At 47.7% G+C, this 17,595-nt stretch overlaps 1 protein-coding gene across 3 annotated transcripts in view; it reads right to left on the reverse strand.

Annotated features, from left to right (window-relative positions):
* Positions 1-17,595, reverse strand: part of VSTM4 (V-set and transmembrane domain containing 4) — a 221,131-nt gene that overhangs the window by 131,108 nt on the left and 72,428 nt on the right. For all 3 annotated transcript variants that reach the window (XM_063958592.1, XM_063958591.1, XM_063958590.1), the window contains one exon: positions 11,943-12,050. In XM_063958592.1, coding sequence (XP_063814662.1) covers positions 11,943-12,050 — 108 coding nt within the window. The remainder of the gene's footprint in view (positions 1-11,942; positions 12,051-17,595) is intronic.

Genomic DNA, 17,595 nt, shown 5'->3' on the forward strand with positions numbered 1-17,595 from the left:
GTCCACGGCTGTGGCTACCTCTGTGTCGTCAGTGCTCGTCCATAATTGTATACCTACCTGTGGTGGGGTTTTTTTTTCTATCTTCTTCATACTAGTAGTTTAGGAGTCTGCTGACAGTGTCCAGCAGGTCCGTCATTATATTATATATACCTGCAGTAGTGATATATATATATTTTTTATATCATTATCATCTCTATACTAGCAGACGCAGTACGGTAGTCCACGGCTGTAGCTACCTCTGTGTCGTCAGTGCTCGTCCATAATTGTATACCTACCTGTGGTGGGGTTTTTTTTTTCTATCTTCTTCATACTAGTAGTTTAGGAGTCTGCTGACAGTGTCCAGCAGGTCCGTCATTATATTATATATACCTGCAGTAGTGATATATATATTTTTTATATCATTATCATCTCTATACTAGCAGACGCAGTACGGTAGTCCACGGCTGTAGCTACCTCTGTGTCGTCAGTCACTCGTCATCCATAAGTATACTAGTATCCATCCATCTCCATTGTTTACCTGAGGTGCCTTTTAGTTGTGCCTATTAAAATATGGAGAACAAAAATGTTGAGGTTCCAAAAATAGGGAAAGATCAAGATCCACTTCCACCTCGTGCTGAAGCTGCTGCCACTAGTCATGGCCGAGACGATGAAATTCCATCAACGTCGTCTGCCAAGGCCGATGCCCAATGTCATAGTACAGAGCATGTAAAATCCAAAACACAAAATATCAGAAAAAAAAGGACTCAAAAATCTAAAATAAAATCGTCGGAGAAGAAGCGTAAACTTGCCAATATGCCATTTACCACACGGAGTGGCAAGGAACGGCTGAGGCCCTGGCCTATGTTCATGGCTAGTGGTTCAGCTTCACATGAGGATGGAAGCACTCAGCCTCTCGCTAGAAAAATGAAAAGACTTAAGCTGGCAAAAGCACAGCAAAGAACTGTGCGTTCTTCGAAATCACAAATCCACAAGGAGAGTCCAATTGTGTCGGTTGCGATGCCTGACCTTCCCAACACTGGACGTAAAGAGCATGCGCCTTCCACCATTTGCACGCCCCCTGCAAGTGCTGGAAGGAGCACCCGCAGTCCAGTTCCTGATAGTCAAATTGAAGATGTCACTGTTGAAGTACACCATGATGAGGATATGGGTGTTGCTGGCGCTGAGGAAATTGACAAGGAGGATTCTGATGGTGAGGTGGTTTGTTTAAGTCAGGCACCCGGGGAGACACCTGTTGTCCGTGGGAGGAATATGGCCATTGACATGCCTGGTGAAAATACCAAAAAAATCAGCTCTTCGGTGTGGAAGTATTTCAACAGAAATGCAGACAACAGGTGTCAAGCCGTGTGTTGCCTTTGTCAAGCTGTAATAAGTAGGGGTAAGGACGTGTTAGGAATATTTGTTGTTTGTTTTGCCTTGCATTACCTCATTCCTGCCTCTAGGGGTCTCACTTGTTGCCTCAGGTCTGAATGGCAGTTGCACACTGCCTCTGCAGGGTAATTACCTGATTGTGTGCACCTGGAGCCCAACACCCTGCTGCTATTTAACTCCAGCTCACAGGCACCTAGTTGCAGATCATTGCGGTTCCGTATGGAGTGAGACTGGGCTCTCTCCAGTAACCCTGTCCAGATTCTGCCTTATTTGCTTCTTGGAGACTTCCCTGCAGTTTGCTAAAACGCATGTGCCTTGCTTCTGGACTTCTTACCCTGCTGGTTCAACATCTACATTTCTGGACTATTATTTGCAGTTTGTTTCCATTCCTGCCTGATCACTTCATTTTTGGGTATGTTATTTTTCCCCTGCTTGATTTAAACCCGGATTTCTTCATGTTTATTTTGCATCTATGTTTAACCTGAAATATTCCATTTATCGTGTTTTGTTCCATGTAATCAAGCATCCAGTTTATATTTATTTTTACCACCACTTTTTCCACAATAAACTTTACTTAATTTTCACCTGGCTTCAGCTGACATCTTTCCAAGCACGCACACACAGAGAACTCTAGAAATCGTTACAGAATGATCTGCCAAAATAAACGTGTGCAGGAGTTTTGTTTTGATTCAGCTGAATCTCATACAATGGCTTCACTTCAGAAAGGTTCCCTGCCTCTCAAGTTTTTGCCGTTTTTGAGTTCTGCATTGCTGGTGGATTTCAGAGAGAAACTGGAGGGTATTCAAATCCTATCTTCAGAGATACTGTCTGCTCTGCCTGAAGATTCAGTAAGATTACCTGCTCCCTTTAAGGAGACGCAGGAAAAAAGGGGAAAAGATCAGTCTGGTGCTCTCAATTCTGGCTGCTGTTTTTCTAGCGTAAGCAAAGGCAAGTTTTGGAGTTTTCCACGACCCAGTCTCTCTGAGGAAGAAAGGAGACATAGAAGGGATAAGAAGCTCTGTTTTTATTGCGGCAGGTCGGGACATTTTATTCAGTTATGTCCTGCTCGCAAACATAAAAAGAGCTTTCCTCATTCTGCCATAGTGCCAAATTCTGCTCAGTTATGCCACTGTGGTGCTCAAATTTCGAAAGGAGGGGTGTCCGGCCAAGCGACCCCAGGAGGGGTGTCCGGCCAAGCGACCCCAGGAGGGGTGTCCGGCCCAGCGACCCCAGGAGGGGTGTCCGGCCCAGCGACCCCAGGAGGGGTGTCCGGCCCAGCGACCCCAGGAGGGGTGTCCGGCCCTGCGACCCCAGGAGGGGTGTCCGGCCCTGCGACCCCAGGAGGGGTGTCCGGCCCTGCGACCCCAGGAGGGGTGTCCGGCCCTGCGACCCCAGGAGGGGTGTCCGGCCCTGCGACCCCAGGAGGGGTGTCGGTCCCTGCTGCCCTTGCCTTCGGGCATGAGGTCCCTGCTGCCCTTGCCTTCGGGCATGAGGTCCCTGCTGCCCTTGCCTTCGGGCATGAGGTCCCTGCTGCCCTTGCCTTCGGGCATGAGGTCCCTGCTGCCCTTGCCTTCGGGCATGAGGTCCCTGCTGCCCTTGCCTTCGGGCATGAGGTCCCTGCTGCCCTTGCCTTCGGGCATGAGGTCCCTGCTGCCCTTGCCTCACGGCATGAGGTCCCTGCTGCCCTTGCCTCACGGCATGAGGTCCCTGCTGCCCTTGCCTCACGGCATGAGGTCCCTGCTGCCCTTGCCTCACGGCATGAGGTCCCTGCTGCCCTTGCCTCACGGCATGAGGTCCCTGCTGCCCTTGCCTCACGGCATGAGGTCCCCGCTGCCCTTGCCTCACGGCATGAGGTCCCCGCTGCCCTTGCCTCACGGCATGAGGTCCCCGTTGCCCTTGCCTCACGGCATGAGGTCCCCGTTGCCCTTGCCTCACGGCATGAGGTCCCCGTTGCCCTTGCCTCACGGCATGAGGTCCCCGTTGCCCTTGCCTCACGGCATGAGGTCCCCGTTGCCCTTGCCTCACGGCATGAGGTCCAAGAGGTGCCCGCTTCGCCAGAGGTCCGAGAGGTGCCCGCTTCGCCAGAGGTCCGAGAGGTGCCCGCTTCGCCAGAGGTCCGAGAGGTGCCCGCTTCGCCAGAGGTCCGAGAGGTGCCCGCTTCGCCAGAGGTCCGAGAGGTGCCCGCTTCGCCAGAGGTCCGAGAGGTGTCCGCCTTGCCAGAGGTCCGGCCAAGGTCTGTCCAGCCCCAGGAGGGGGTTCTGCCTGTCCAGCCCCAGGAGGGGGTTCTGCCTGTCCAGCCCCAGGAGGGGGTTCTGCCTGTCCAGCCCCAGGAGGGGGTTCTGCCTGTCCAGCCCCAGGAGGGGGTTCTGCCTGTCCAGCCCCAGGAGGGGGTTCTGCCTGTCCAGCCCCAGGAGGGGGTTCCGCCTGTCCAGCCCCAGGAGGGGGTTCCGCCTGTCCAGCCCCAGGAGGGGGTTCCGCCTGTCCAACACCAGATAGAGGTGCCTGCCATGCCCGAGATCCAAGATTTGCCCGAGGATCTGCCTTACTTTTATGGAAATATCTCTCACTGTTTAGCTCTCTTCAGATATTATCTGAGTTTTGATGACTTGTCCCCTATTGATATCATTGCTAACGTATGTATGAGATTCAGAGGGAGGGCCTTGAAGTGGGTAAATGGTCTTATAGATAAGGGAGATCCAGTGTTACAAGATTTGCCCGGTTTCCTCAAGGCTGTGACCGAAAGATTCTGTCCATCAACTGTCCTCACTCTCCTAGATGAGTCTATAAAGGTGTGCCCGTCTGAGAACCTGCCTTTGCAGTCTGGGGAGCACCCTCAGTTTTTCAGATGTGGGCAGGTATCTCTAGGTGTTCACGCAGATTGCTCGGCAAGTTTAGCATCTTCAAATTTACCTTCCGTTCTTGATTCCATCCAGGAAAATAAGAAGTCAGTTCTACCGCTGGGTTGTGGCTCCGACTCTGAGAGTGAGCTTCTGTATGATCCTAGACTTGTTATTGATGGACCTGTATTGCCAAGTAGTGTCTTTGTGACACCTTCTAGTAAGTCTAGGCAACCCAAAAAGAAAGGAGGAAAAAAGAAGAGAAGATGAACTTTGAGGCATCTGGAATCCGCCTGTTTAAAGGGGGGGATAATGTTAGGAATATTTGTTGTTTGTTTTGCCTTGCATTACCTCATTCCTGCCTCTAGGGGTCTCACTTGTTGCCTCAGGTCTGAATGGCAGTTGCACACTGCCTCTGCAGGGTAATTACCTGATTGTGTGCACCTGGAGCCCAACACCCTGCTGCTATTTAACTCCAGCTCACAGGCACCTAGTTGCAGATCATTGCGGTTCCGTATGGAGTGAGACTGGGCTCTCTCCAGTAACCCTGTCCAGATTCTGCCTTATTTGCTTCTTGGAGACTTCCCTGCAGTTTGCTAAAACGCATGTGCCTTGCTTCTGGACTTCTTACCCTGCCGGTTCAACATCTACATTTCTGGACTATTATTTGCAGTTTGTTTCCATTCCTGCCTGATCACTCCATTTTTGGGTATGTTATTTTTCCCCTGCTTGATTTAAACCCGGATTTCTTCATGTTTATTTTGCATCTATGTTTAACCTGAAATATTCCATTTATCGTGTTTTGTTCCATGTAATCAAGCATCCAGTTTATATTTATTTTTACCACCACTTTTTCCACAATAAACTTTACTTAATTTTCACCTGGCTTCAGCTGACATCTTTCCAAGCACGCACACACAGAGAACTCTAGAAATCGTTACAGGACGTTAACCACCTCGGAACATCCTCCCTTATACGTCACCTGCAGCGCATTCATCATAAGTCAGTGACAAGTTCAAAAACTTTGGGCGACAGCGGAAGCAGTCCACTGACCAGTAAATCCCTTCCTCTTGTAACCAAGCTCACGCAAACCACCCCACCAACTCCCTCAGTGTCAATTTCCTCCTTCCCCAGGAATGCCAATAGTCCTGCAGGCCATGTCACTGGCAATTCTGACGAGTCCTCTCCTGCCTGGGATTCCTCCGATGCATCCTTGAGTGTAACGCCTACTGCTGCTGGCGCTGCTGTTGTTGCTGCTGGGAGTCGATGGTCATCCCAGAGGGGAAGTCGTAAGACCACTTTTACTACTTCCACCAAGCAGTTGACTGTCCAACAGTCCTTTGCGAGGAAGATGAAATATCACAGCAGTCATCCTGCTGCAAAGCGGATAACTGAGGCCTTGGCATCCTGGGCGGTGAGAAACGTGGTTCCGGTATCCATCATTACTGCAGAGCCAACTATAGACTTGTTTGAGGTACTGTGTCCCCGGTACCAAATACCATCTAGGTTCCATTTCTCTAGGCAGGCGATACCGAAAATGTACACAGACCTCAGAAAAAGACTCACCAGTGTCCTAAAAAATGCAGTTGTACCCAATGTCCACTTAACCACGGACATGTGGACAAGTGGAGCAGGGCAGACTCAGGACTATATGACTTTCCAGAATACGCACACAGCTGAAAACCTCTTACGGCAACTGAGGAAGATCATTGCAGAATGGCTTACCCCAATTGGACTCTCCTGTGGATTTGTGGCATCGGACAACGCCAGCAATATTGTGTGTGCATTAAATCTGGGCAAATTCCAGCACGTCCCATGTTTTGCACATACCTTGAATTTGGTGGTGCAGAATTATTTAAAAAACGACAGGGGCGTGCAAGAGATGCTGTCGGTGGCCAGAAGAACTGCGGGACACTTTCGGCGTACAGGCACCACGTACAGAAGACTGGAGCAACACCAAAAACGCCTGAACCTGCCCTGTCATCATCTGAAGCAAGAAGTGGTAACGAGGTGGAATTCAACCCTCTATATGCTTCAGAGGTTGGAGGAGCAGCAAAAGGCCATTCAAGCCTATACAACTGACCACGATATAGGAGGTGGAATGCACCTGTCTCAAGCGCAGTGGAGAATGATTTCAACGTTGTGCAAGGTTCTGCAACCTTTTGAACTTGCCACACGTGAAGTCAGTTCAGACACTGCCAGCCTGAGTCAGGTCATTCCCCTCATCAGGCTTTTGCAGAAGAAGCTGGAGACATTGAAGGAGGAGCTAACACTGAGCGATTCCGCTAGGCATGTGGGACTTGTGGATGGAGCCCTTAATTCGCTTAACAAGGATTCACGGGTGGTCAATCTGTTGAAATCAGAGCACTACATTTTGGCCACCGTGCTCGATCCTAGATTTAAAACCTACGTTGTATCTCTCTTTCCGGCAGACACAAGTCTGCAGGGGTTCAAAGAACTGCTGGTGAGAAAATTGTCAAGTCAAGCGGAACGCGACCTGTCAACATCTCCTCCTTCACATTCTCCCGCAACTGGGGGTGCGAGGAAAAGGCTCAGAATTCCGAGCCCACCCGCTGGCGGTGATGCAGGGCAGTCTGGAGCGACTGCTGATGCTGACATCTGGTCCGGACTGAAGGACCTGCCAACGAATACAGACATGTCGTCTACTGTCACTGCATATGATTCTCTCACCATTGAAAGAATGGTGGAGGATTATATGAGTGACCGCATCCAAGTAGGCACGTCAGACAGTCCATACGTATACTGGCAGGAAAAAGAGGCAATTTGGAGGCCCTTGCACAAACTGGCTTTATTCTACCTAAGTTGCCCTCCCACAAGTGTGTACTCCGAAAGAGTGTTTAGTGCCGCCGCTCACCTTGTCAGCAATCGGCGTACAAGGTTACTTCCAGAAAATGTGGAGAAGATGATGTTCATTAAAATGAATTATAATCAATTCCTCCATGGAGACATTCACCAGCAGCAATTGCCTCCACAATGTACACAGGGAGCTGTGATGGTGGATTCCAGTGGGGACGAATTGATAATCTGTGAGGAGGAGGATGTACACGGTGATATATCGGAGGATGATGATGAGGTGGACATCTTGCCTCTGTAGAGCCAGTTTGTGCAAGGAGAGATTAATTGCTTCTTTTTTGGTGGGGGTCCAAACCAACCCGTCATTTCAGTCACAGTGGTGTGGCAGACCCTGTCACTGAAATGATGGGTTGGTTAAAGTGTGCATGTCCTGTTTATACAACATAAGGGTGGGTGGGAGGGCCCAAGGACAATTCCATCTTGCACCTCTTTTTTCTTTCATTTTTCTTTGCGTCATGTGCTGTTTGGGGAGTGTTTTTTGGAAGGGCCATCCTGCGTGACACTGCAGTGCCACTCCTAGATGGGCCAGGTGTTTGTGTCGGCCACTAGGGTCGCTTATCTTAGTCACACAGCTACCTCATTGCGCCTCTTTTTTTCTTTGCGTCATGTGCTGTTTGGGGAGTGTTTTTTGGAAGGGCCATCCTGCGTGACACTGCAGTGCCACTCCTAGATGGGCCAGGTGTTTGTGTCGGCCACTTGGGTCGCTGAGCTTAGTCACACAGCTACCTCATTGCGCCTCTTTTTTTCTTTGCGTCATGTGCTGTTTGGGGAGTGTTTTTTGGAAGGGCCATCCTGCGTGACACTGCAGTGCCACTCCTAGATGGGCCAGGTGTTTGTGTCGGCCACTTGGGTCGCTGAGCTTAGTCACACAGCTACCTCATTGCGCCTCTTTTTTTCTTTGCGTCATGTGCTGTTTGGGGAGTGTTTTTTGGAAGGGCCATCCTGCGTGACACTGCAGTGCCACTCCTAGATGGGCCAGGTGTTTGTGTCGGCCACTTGGGTCGCTGAGCTTAGTCATCCAGCGACCTCGGTGCAAATTTTAGGACTAAAAATAATATTGTGAGTTGTGAGGTGTTCAGAATAGACTGAAAATGAGTGGAAATTAAGGTTATTGAGGTTAATAATACTTTGGGATCAAAATGACCCCCAAATTCTATGATTTAAGCTGTTTTTTAGGGTTTTTTGAAAAAAACACCCGAATCCAAAACACACCCGAATCCGACAAAAAAAATTCGGTGAGGTTTTGCCAAAACGCGTTCGAACCCAAAACACGGCCACGGAACCGAACCCAAAACCAAAACACAAAACCCGAAAAATTTCCGGTGCACATCTCTATGTATATCACAGGGTTCTTGTACTACATAACCCTGAAGTAATGCACTATTTCTTAACTAACGCTGTCAACAGACATGTAGAATACTCAAGTGTCCTGTAAAATGCACAGCGCTGACATGCAGGCGGCTTTACAGAGAGGGCTTTGCCCAAACAGTCCCAGGATCAGATAAGCATGCGGTAATGGCGCCCAAACACTGACAAGCAGAGGCGGATTGGCCATAGGGCTTACAGGGAAGATTCCCGGTGAGCCGGTGCACACGTGGTGCCTGTTTTGTTTGAGGACATGTGGTCCTATTTATAGACATAATGAATAAGATGCAAAATAATTTGCATATATGAAAATTTCTTTGCCACTTAGCCTGTGACTGCAGATGATCTAGTGTATGCTCTGTCTGTCTGCTTGGCTGACATATAAGATTGAGTGAATAGTGATTGGGATATGCGGTTGGTGTAATAAGCAAGAAAATATATCTTTCTACAGAATTATATAGTTTCCTAAATTCTAAAGGTGTATCATATAATGTGCTCATAATATTTAATTTTATTTCCTTTTAACTTCCCCCTTGATGCTGGACATGCCCACTATCTGCAAAGTCTTGGGGGGAGTTTGCTGCTGTCATGGCCCATGGCTAGACCTTACACCTCTGGTGCTGCCCATGTGGGGCCACTAGTACAAATTTTTCCAGGGCCGCTTTTTGTTCCCAATCCGCCCCTGCTGACAGGGAGTGAGGGAGAGAGAGAGAGATGCAGCTCCAGGGCGGGAACATTTACTTTAAATGGCGCCCTAGGGCACGGGGAGGGGCTACAGGTCAGAGCCTTATCACCTTGCTGGGCTTCACCACCGGGTACTGCGGGCCATATGTAAACGGTTTTTAGTAAAACCGACCTGTGCCCCTGCCCTGGTGGTCTAGTGGGGTCCCTGTACTACCAGTGTCCATGCCAGCACGCGCGGCCCGCCTCCCACCAGCCGCACCAGATCGCGATTTCCAGCGGGTCCCGCCTGGGGGACCCTCTTACTTCCTCCCTGAATGCAGCCACGCGATTCCGGAGAGCTGCGGCTGGTGTGTGTGCCTGATGTAGAAAACCGGAGCCTCCGCTGTGAGTACCCAGCAACCAGGGACATGGGAGTATACAGCGCCGCTGACGGAGGTGATGGAGCTGCAGCAGGAGATGTCAGAATGACATCTAGCACATATAGTGCCTCTGCTGCAGCCCTTGAAGTCTTCTTTCTTCACTTTAAAAAGCTCTTTTCAGGGCTGTTGGAGCAGCCCTGCCTGTTAGCTGCCTGCACTGCAGGCACCAACTTACAAACTGAGCTCCTGTGCACGGAGGCGGGGTTATAGAGGAGGCGGCGCTGAGCATCTTGGGAATAGTCAAACCTTTAGCCTGTTGGTGCCACGGATCAAGATCCTACTCTACACCCTGTGGAACCAGTGTACCGCGCTGCAGAAAAATGCAGTAAATAAACAAAAGAAAATTTTAAGTAATAAAAAAATAGTTGATTATGAAATATAACAATGTAAATTAATTGCACACATGTAATATTATAAGAATATGGAGTAAAAAGGATTAAAAATAATGAAAACAAAAAACTTCCCTGCTTATCCGAATTATATTGTTTCCCATCATAAGTTAATTGCAGACCAACACAGAAACACATGCATATATGCCTGTAAAATCCATATCTATTGAGGGATCCTACGTTAATTGTAAGCAAGGGCGTAGCTACCATAGGTGCAGGCAGTGCAGCTGCTATGGGGCCCAGAGCTGACAGTGGCCCACCTTCCCTTTGAAAGTTACATGTGTTATATACATTTTTCACCATCGGGTGTACCGTAGGGGTCCTTTCAAACTTTTTCCTTGGGGCCTGCAATATATCTAGCTACGCCCCTGGACCCGCTTATTGTAGTGTGGTATAAAATGAACTGGAGGGCATTTTAATGTTATATAATATGAACTGGGGTACTGTAATGAGGCACAATATGATTGGGGAGCACTATATATCATAATGTGAATTGGGGGTACTGTGCGGCATAATGTGTACTGGCAGCTCTGAAATGTGACATAGGGTGAACTTAAGAACTACTACAATTCATAAAAGAAACTAGGGCACTACTATGGGACATTACATTAAATAAGCCTCTACTATGGTTCAGAAAATGGGTTCACTACGGCTGGCCGGCGGTCGGGCTCCCGGCGACCAGCATCCCGGCGCCGGGAGCCCGACCGCCGGCTTACCAACAGCGTGGCGAGCGCAAATGAGCCCCTTGCGGGCTCGCCACGCTACGGGCACGGTGGCGCGCTACGCGCGCCGCACTATTTTATTCTCCCTCTATGGGGGTCGTGGACCCCCACGAGGGAAAATAAGTGTCGGTATGCCGGCTGTCGGGCTCCCGGCGCCGGTATACTGAGCGCCGGGAGCCCGACCGCCGGCATACAGAAGACCACCCCAGAAAATGAATAAGGGCACTATTATAGGGCATAAAATTAACAACTGCTGCAGAGAAGGGTCTCTCTAGAAGCATTGAGACGGGGGCCCCTTCAAAATGTTGCTATGGGGCCCACAAAGTTCTGGCTACGCCCCTGATTGTAAGGACAGTCGCCACCACTAAGCCACTTCAGATTGGCTGATTGCAAGTTAACAGCTGAAGTTAAAAAGTGCTTTTTTTCATTGCTCGTGCTTCTATGTGATATTGTCAGCTTATTTTAGCAAGTGTTTTTTCTATTTGCACATGAGAAGTCAAACTATTAAAGATTATTATTAAGTAAATGAAAATATAACAGTATTAAACAAAATTGTTTCTGCTGAAAACCATTATTGTTGATTTTAAGAAATCTCTGCAAAAACTGATCAAATTGATCAAATCAATATTGTGTGGCAGAGCAAGTCGCTAACATTGTGCATGGGTTGATAACAGAACAAGCAAATGCATAAACACTACCTAACAGAAAATGTAGAATTCTCTGAAAAATAATTGGAGTGGAATAAAACACTATTCAAGTCAAAAAGACTGATATTAAAACTGTTACTTATTATTTATTTCTGCACTCTCATTTTCCAAACTATTGGATGTCTACTTTCTTTCTCTTTATTTTTCTTTATTAGCTGAGCTGGGTATAATTTTTCCAAAAATCATTGCAGAAATTCTTGATATTATCTGCTAGGGTAAGATTGTACATTCTTGCATACTGGTTTGAACTGTTACAATTGTTTTCTTGTTGTTTGTATGAAATAAAAAAATAAATTTGAAACTTACTCTTTATTTGTATAGTAACCTTGATGTATCCACTCAATTTATTTTATCCAAGTGAATTTACTGGTTTAGCAATGCTTATCCATTTCTATGAATTTGTCTTTATTTTGGTGAATATTTTTTTTTAATCTTGAGAAATGGAGGAAGAAATGTTTGTAAATGGAACATTTCAGTAATGATATGTAAAAACTGTAATTGGCAAATACATTGTTTCACAAGTACTGTATATTTGCTTATTGGTGAAATGTGCGGTAAAATGCACCCTTCTTCTTACCTTTAGAGCGTCTCTTGTGGAAGATGGTCTGACACAGAAGGATTAGAAGGAAAGTGAGAAGACTAAAGATGCCCACACAGCAGATCAGCACTGCATACATATACAGGTCTAATGGAGGAAGAGAAGGCAAGAGTACATGTAATAAAAACATCATAATCACAATTTACATCAAATACAGCTGGCAACAATTTCAGGGTGCAATAAAATAGATTATGGTAATGGGATCCAAACTCAGAGAGATTTTTTGATCAGAGTTTATCCATGTTATGATTAAATATCCATATTCCTCAGATTATATTTAATTTGATGAGAATTTTATTATAAAGATTTACATTTTAACAGGTAACTTAACCAAACTGAATTTGGCAGTCCACAGCTTGTCTAATCTGGCCTTATACAAATCCAGTTATACCACATGACATTTATTCTATCCCTGCAATTTAATTATCACAGATAAGTTTAAAATAAAGATAGCAAAAGAAAGAGCAGCAATCCAATTAAAAAAAAGAAGAATGCTGGTACAGTATTTACCATTTTTCTTGATGTGTGTATTTGTTTATTCAATCTGCAACTAATCTTTATAATTTTGCAGTGTCATGGATTACTATGGCAACCAAAGTCACATGGCAGATGTAATAGTGAGCAGAAAGTCCAATTTACTCAGGAGTTTCAGATGTCCAAATCGCTTCCAGGACAGATTGCCCTCCAGCAGCTCGCCATCTAGGCAATACACGTTGGGCCTAATTCAGACCTGATCGCACCAGCAAATTTGTAGCTAATGGGCAAATCCATGTGCACTGCAGGTGGGAGGGGAGCAGATATACCATGTGCAGAGAGAGTTAGATTTGGGTGGGTTATATTGTTTCTGTGCAGGGTAAATACTGGCTGCTTTGTTTTTACATTGCAATTTAGATTTCAATTTGAACACACCCCACCCAAATCTAACTCTCTCTACACATGTTATATCTGCCCCACCTGCAGTGCACATGGTTTGCACATTAGCTAACAAATTTGCTGCTGCGATCAGGTCTAAATTAGGCCCATTATCATAGACCCACTCCTTATGATTAATCCTGCAATTGGCTCTCTTGCACCCCAGGGTGCAGGGTCAGGATGACACAATTTGCCCTTATCATTGCTCCCTACATCTCCCTGCCAGGATCTCTCCTGGAGGGGAGAAAAAAAATAGGCAAATACGGTGCAAACTCTTGCATAAGTGCACAAACAGTCAATAAGAGTCACTTAGATAAGAATTCTAGGAGGTGGTTGTATATAAAAAAAAAAGCTCATCTGCATACCTCCCAACATGACCCTCTCCAGGAGGGACACAATGCTCTGCTTCTGGACTTTCCTCTTTATCTATGATTGCCATCACCTGTGCTAAAACACCTTTCTTATCCATTGACCTGTTCAACACAGGTGACGGCAATCATACATTAAGAGAAAAAGTCCAGAAGCAGAGCATTGTGTCCCTCCTGGAGAGGGTCATGTTGGGAGGTATGGATCTGTATATGCACAAGTTTGTGTCTGCAAATGTACTTTTAAGATATGTGTAATCCTAAATCTAACATATGTCTAAAAGGGCCCTTCACACTGCGCCATAGTAATGAAAGATATGAACGATCTCGTTCATTAATGAATACCGTTTATATCTTTCCGTGTAGAGGCACCAGCGATGAACGATGTGCGGCCCCGCGCTCGTTCATCGCTGGTTCCCCGTCGCTTGTGCATGCAGGCCAATATGGATGATCTCGTCCATATTTGCCTGCACTGCTATGGTGCCGGGTGACGGGGGGAGTGAAGGTACTTCATTCCCCCCGTCACTGCCCCCACCCGCCACCGGGTCGTCCGTTGGCCGTATCCGCCGTCGGGCAGCTCGGCGGCGGATCGCGCTGTGTGTGTAGGGCCCTTTAGGCCATAGCAGACGACTTTAACATGCTTTCCATCATCAGCTAATGGTAATATGTGAAAGTGAACGTGGCCATAGGAAGCTGGGGAGTTTATTGTGACACACTTGGTGTAGGCTGTGTTTTCACATAAAATCATGATTTTTATGTGTTTTTTTTGTGGGGAAATATCTCCCAAACTGCCAGAAACTGGGAAAAAGGTTATTAATAGCAGGCCAGTCCCCTGAAAATGTGATAATTTGCCAAAATTTGGGACGGTTGGGAAATATGGCTTTGCTTTTCATCCACATACGGCAACTATAGGAGGTTAAAATAGGATTTTAACTACCTACCGGTAAATCCATTTCTCGTAGTCCGTAGAGGATGCTGGGGTCCACATAAGTACCATGGGGTATAGACAGGTCCACTAGGAGCCACTGGCACTTTAAGAGTTTGAGAGTCTGAGCTGGTTCCTCCCTCTATGCCCCTCCTACCAGACTCAGTCTAGAAACTGTGCCCGAGGAGACTGACAACTTTGAGAGAAGGATTTTACACAGATAGTGGCGAGACTCACACCAGCTCACACACATAAGGCAAAACAAGCTAACTAGCTTGAAAACTCAGCAATGGCTGAGTTAGATTACTTAACCAAGTAACACAACAGTACTAAACCAAGAACTAAGCAGTACTGAACAAGGAACTATTTTGCAGGATCACGAAGCGCTGGGCGGGCGCCTAGCATCCTCTATGGACTACGAGAAAAGGTTTTACCGGTAGGTAATTAAAATCCTACTTTCTCTTACGTCCTAGAGGATGCTGGGGTCCACATTAGTACCATGGGGATGTACCAAAGCTCTCAGAACGGGAGGGAGAGCACGGAGGCTCCTGCAGAACTGATTGACCAAATTTCAGGTCCTCAGAGGCCAAAATATCGAACCTGTAAAACTTTGCAAACGTGTTCGACCCTGACCAAGTAGCCGCTCGGCAAAGCTGTAAAGCGGAGACACCCCCAGGCAGCCGCCCAGGAAGAACCCAACTTACGAGTAGAGTGGGCCTTAACAGACGTAGGACACGGCAATCCTGCCGTAGAATACGCATGCTGGATAGTGAACCAAATCCAGTGAGAGATCGTCTGCTTAGAAGCAGGACACCCAAGTTTCTTGGGATCATACACGACAAACAGAGAGTCCGATTTTCTGTGACGAGCACATAGATTTTCAGAGCCCTTACAACATCCAAGGACTTTGAGGAAATTGAGGAGTCAGTATCCAATCGCACCACAATAGGTTGGTTGATATGAAATGCCGACACAACCTTTGGAAGGTCCGGAGCTCAGCCTTATCCTCATGGAAGATCAAGTAGGGGCTCTTACAAGACAAAGCCCCCAACTCTAACACACGTCTAGCAGAAGCTAAGGCCAACAAAGTTACAGCCTTCCACGTAAGAAATTTGACCTCAACCTCCGGTAGAGGTTCAAACGAATCCGATTGGAAGAACTGTAACACTACTTTAAGATTCCAGGGCGCCGTAGGCGGCACAAAAAGAGGCTGAATGTGCAGAACCCCTTTCAGAAAAGTCTGAACCTCCGGGAGGGAAGCCAACTGTTTCTGGAAGAAAATGGATAGGGCCAAAATCTGGACCTTTACAGATCCCAACCTCAGGCCCATATCCACACCTGCTTGCAGGAAGAGGAGAAAACGTCCCAGTTGAAACTCCACCATAGGAAATTTCTTGGACTCACACCAAGATACATATTTTTTCCAAATACGATGATAATGTTTAGACGTTACTCCCTTCCTAGCCTGTATCAGGGTAGGAATAACCTTGTTCGGAATGCCCTTCCGAGCTAAGATCTGGCGTTCAACTTCCACGCCATCAAACTTAGCCGCAGTAAGTCTTGATAGGCGAACGGCCCCTGCTGCAGCAGGTCATGAAGAGGAAGAGGCCTCGGCTCTTCTAGCAGTAGATCCAGAAAATCGACGTACCAAGCCAATCTTGGTCAGTCCGGAGCAATGAGGATCGCTTGAACTCTTGTTCTCCTTATGAGCTTTAGAATTCTTGGAATGAATGGAAGTGGAGGAAACACATACACCGACTGGAACACCCACGGAGTCACTAGGGCGTCCACCGCCACCGCTTGCGGGTCCCTTGACCTGGAACAATACCGCCGAAGCTTCTTGTTGAGACGAGAGGCCATCATGTCTATTTGAGGTACACCCCAAAGGTCTGTTACCTCCCTGAATACCTCCGGATGCAGTCCCCACTCTCCTGGATGGAGATCGTGTCTGCTGAGGAAGTCCGCTTCCCAGTTGTCTAGTCCTGGAATGAAGATTGCTGACAGCGCAACGCGTGTTTTTCTGCCCAGAGGATGATTCATGATACCTCTGACATTGCAGCTCTGCTCTTCGTTCCGCCCTGTCGGTTTATGTAAGATACTGTCATTACATTGTCCGACTGCACTTGAATGGCCCGATCTCGCAGAAGATGGGCCGCTTGGAGAAGACTGTTATAGACGGCCCTTAGTTCCAGAATGTTTATTGGTAGGCCGGCTTCCAGACTTGACCACCTTCCTTGGAAGGTTTCCCCCTGAGTGACTGCGCCCTAGCCCCGGAGACTTGCATCCATGGTTAGAAGGATCCAGTCCTGAATCCCGAACCTGCAGCCCTCCAGAAGGTGAGGTAATTGTAGCCTGGCCTTTGGCGACAGACGTATTCTCTGGTGCATGTGGAGATGAGATCCCGACCACTTGTCCAGGAGATCCAGTTGGAAGGGCCAAGCATGAAACCTCCCGTACTGCAGAGCCTTGTAAGAGGCCACCATCTTCCCCAGAAAGCGAATGCACTGATGAACCGAAACCCGGGCTGGCTTCAGGACATCCCGGACTATTGTTTGTACCATCAATGCTTTCTCCTCCGGAAGAAACACCCTCTGCACTTCTGTGTTGAGGATCATCCCCAGAAAAGACAACCTCCTGGTCGGCTCCAAATGTGATTTTGGAAGATTCAGGATCCAACCGTGTTCTCTGAGTAGATGAATTGTGAGAACAATGGACTGTAACAGCTTCTCCTTGGACGATGCCTTTATCAGCAGATCGTCCAGATACAGGATTATATTCAGCCCTTGTCTGCGGAGGAGAACCATCATCTCCGCCATCACCTTGGTGAATACCCTCTGTGATGTGGAGAGGCCGAATGGTAGGACCTGGAACTGAAAATGACTGTCTAACAGTGCGAATCTGAGACAGACCTGATGCGGCGGCCAAATCGGAATGTGGAGGTACACATCCTTGATATCCAGGGATACCTGGAGTTCCCCATCCTCCAGACCTGATATCAGAGACTCCATTTTGAACTTGAACTCCCTCAGAAAGGGGTTTAGCGATTTCAAGTTCAAAATGGGACTGACCGAACCATCCAGTTTCAGTACCACGAAAAGGTTCGAATAGTAACCCTTGTTTTGCAAATGAGGTGGAACTGGTACAATGACCTGTGATTCCACCAACTTTTGGATGGCTTCCTGTAGGATAGCCCTGTCTGCCAGCAAAGTTGGCCAGCCTGGTTTGAAGAATCGGTGAGGTGGGAGATCTTGAAACTCCAGCCTGTACCCCTGGGACACAATATCCTGCACCCAAAGATCCAGGCTGGACGACACCCAGACGTGGCTGAAATGCCTGAGCCTCGCCCCCACAGGCCCTACCTGCAGGCCGCGCGGTCCACCGTCATGCTGAGGACTTTGACGTACCTGAAGCAGGCTTCTGTTACTGGGAA

The sequence above is a fragment of the Pseudophryne corroboree genome, chromosome 3, assembly GCF_028390025.1.
Source record: "Pseudophryne corroboree isolate aPseCor3 chromosome 3, aPseCor3.hap2, whole genome shotgun sequence".
NCBI classification, from domain to species: domain Eukaryota; kingdom Metazoa; phylum Chordata; class Amphibia; order Anura; family Myobatrachidae; genus Pseudophryne; species Pseudophryne corroboree.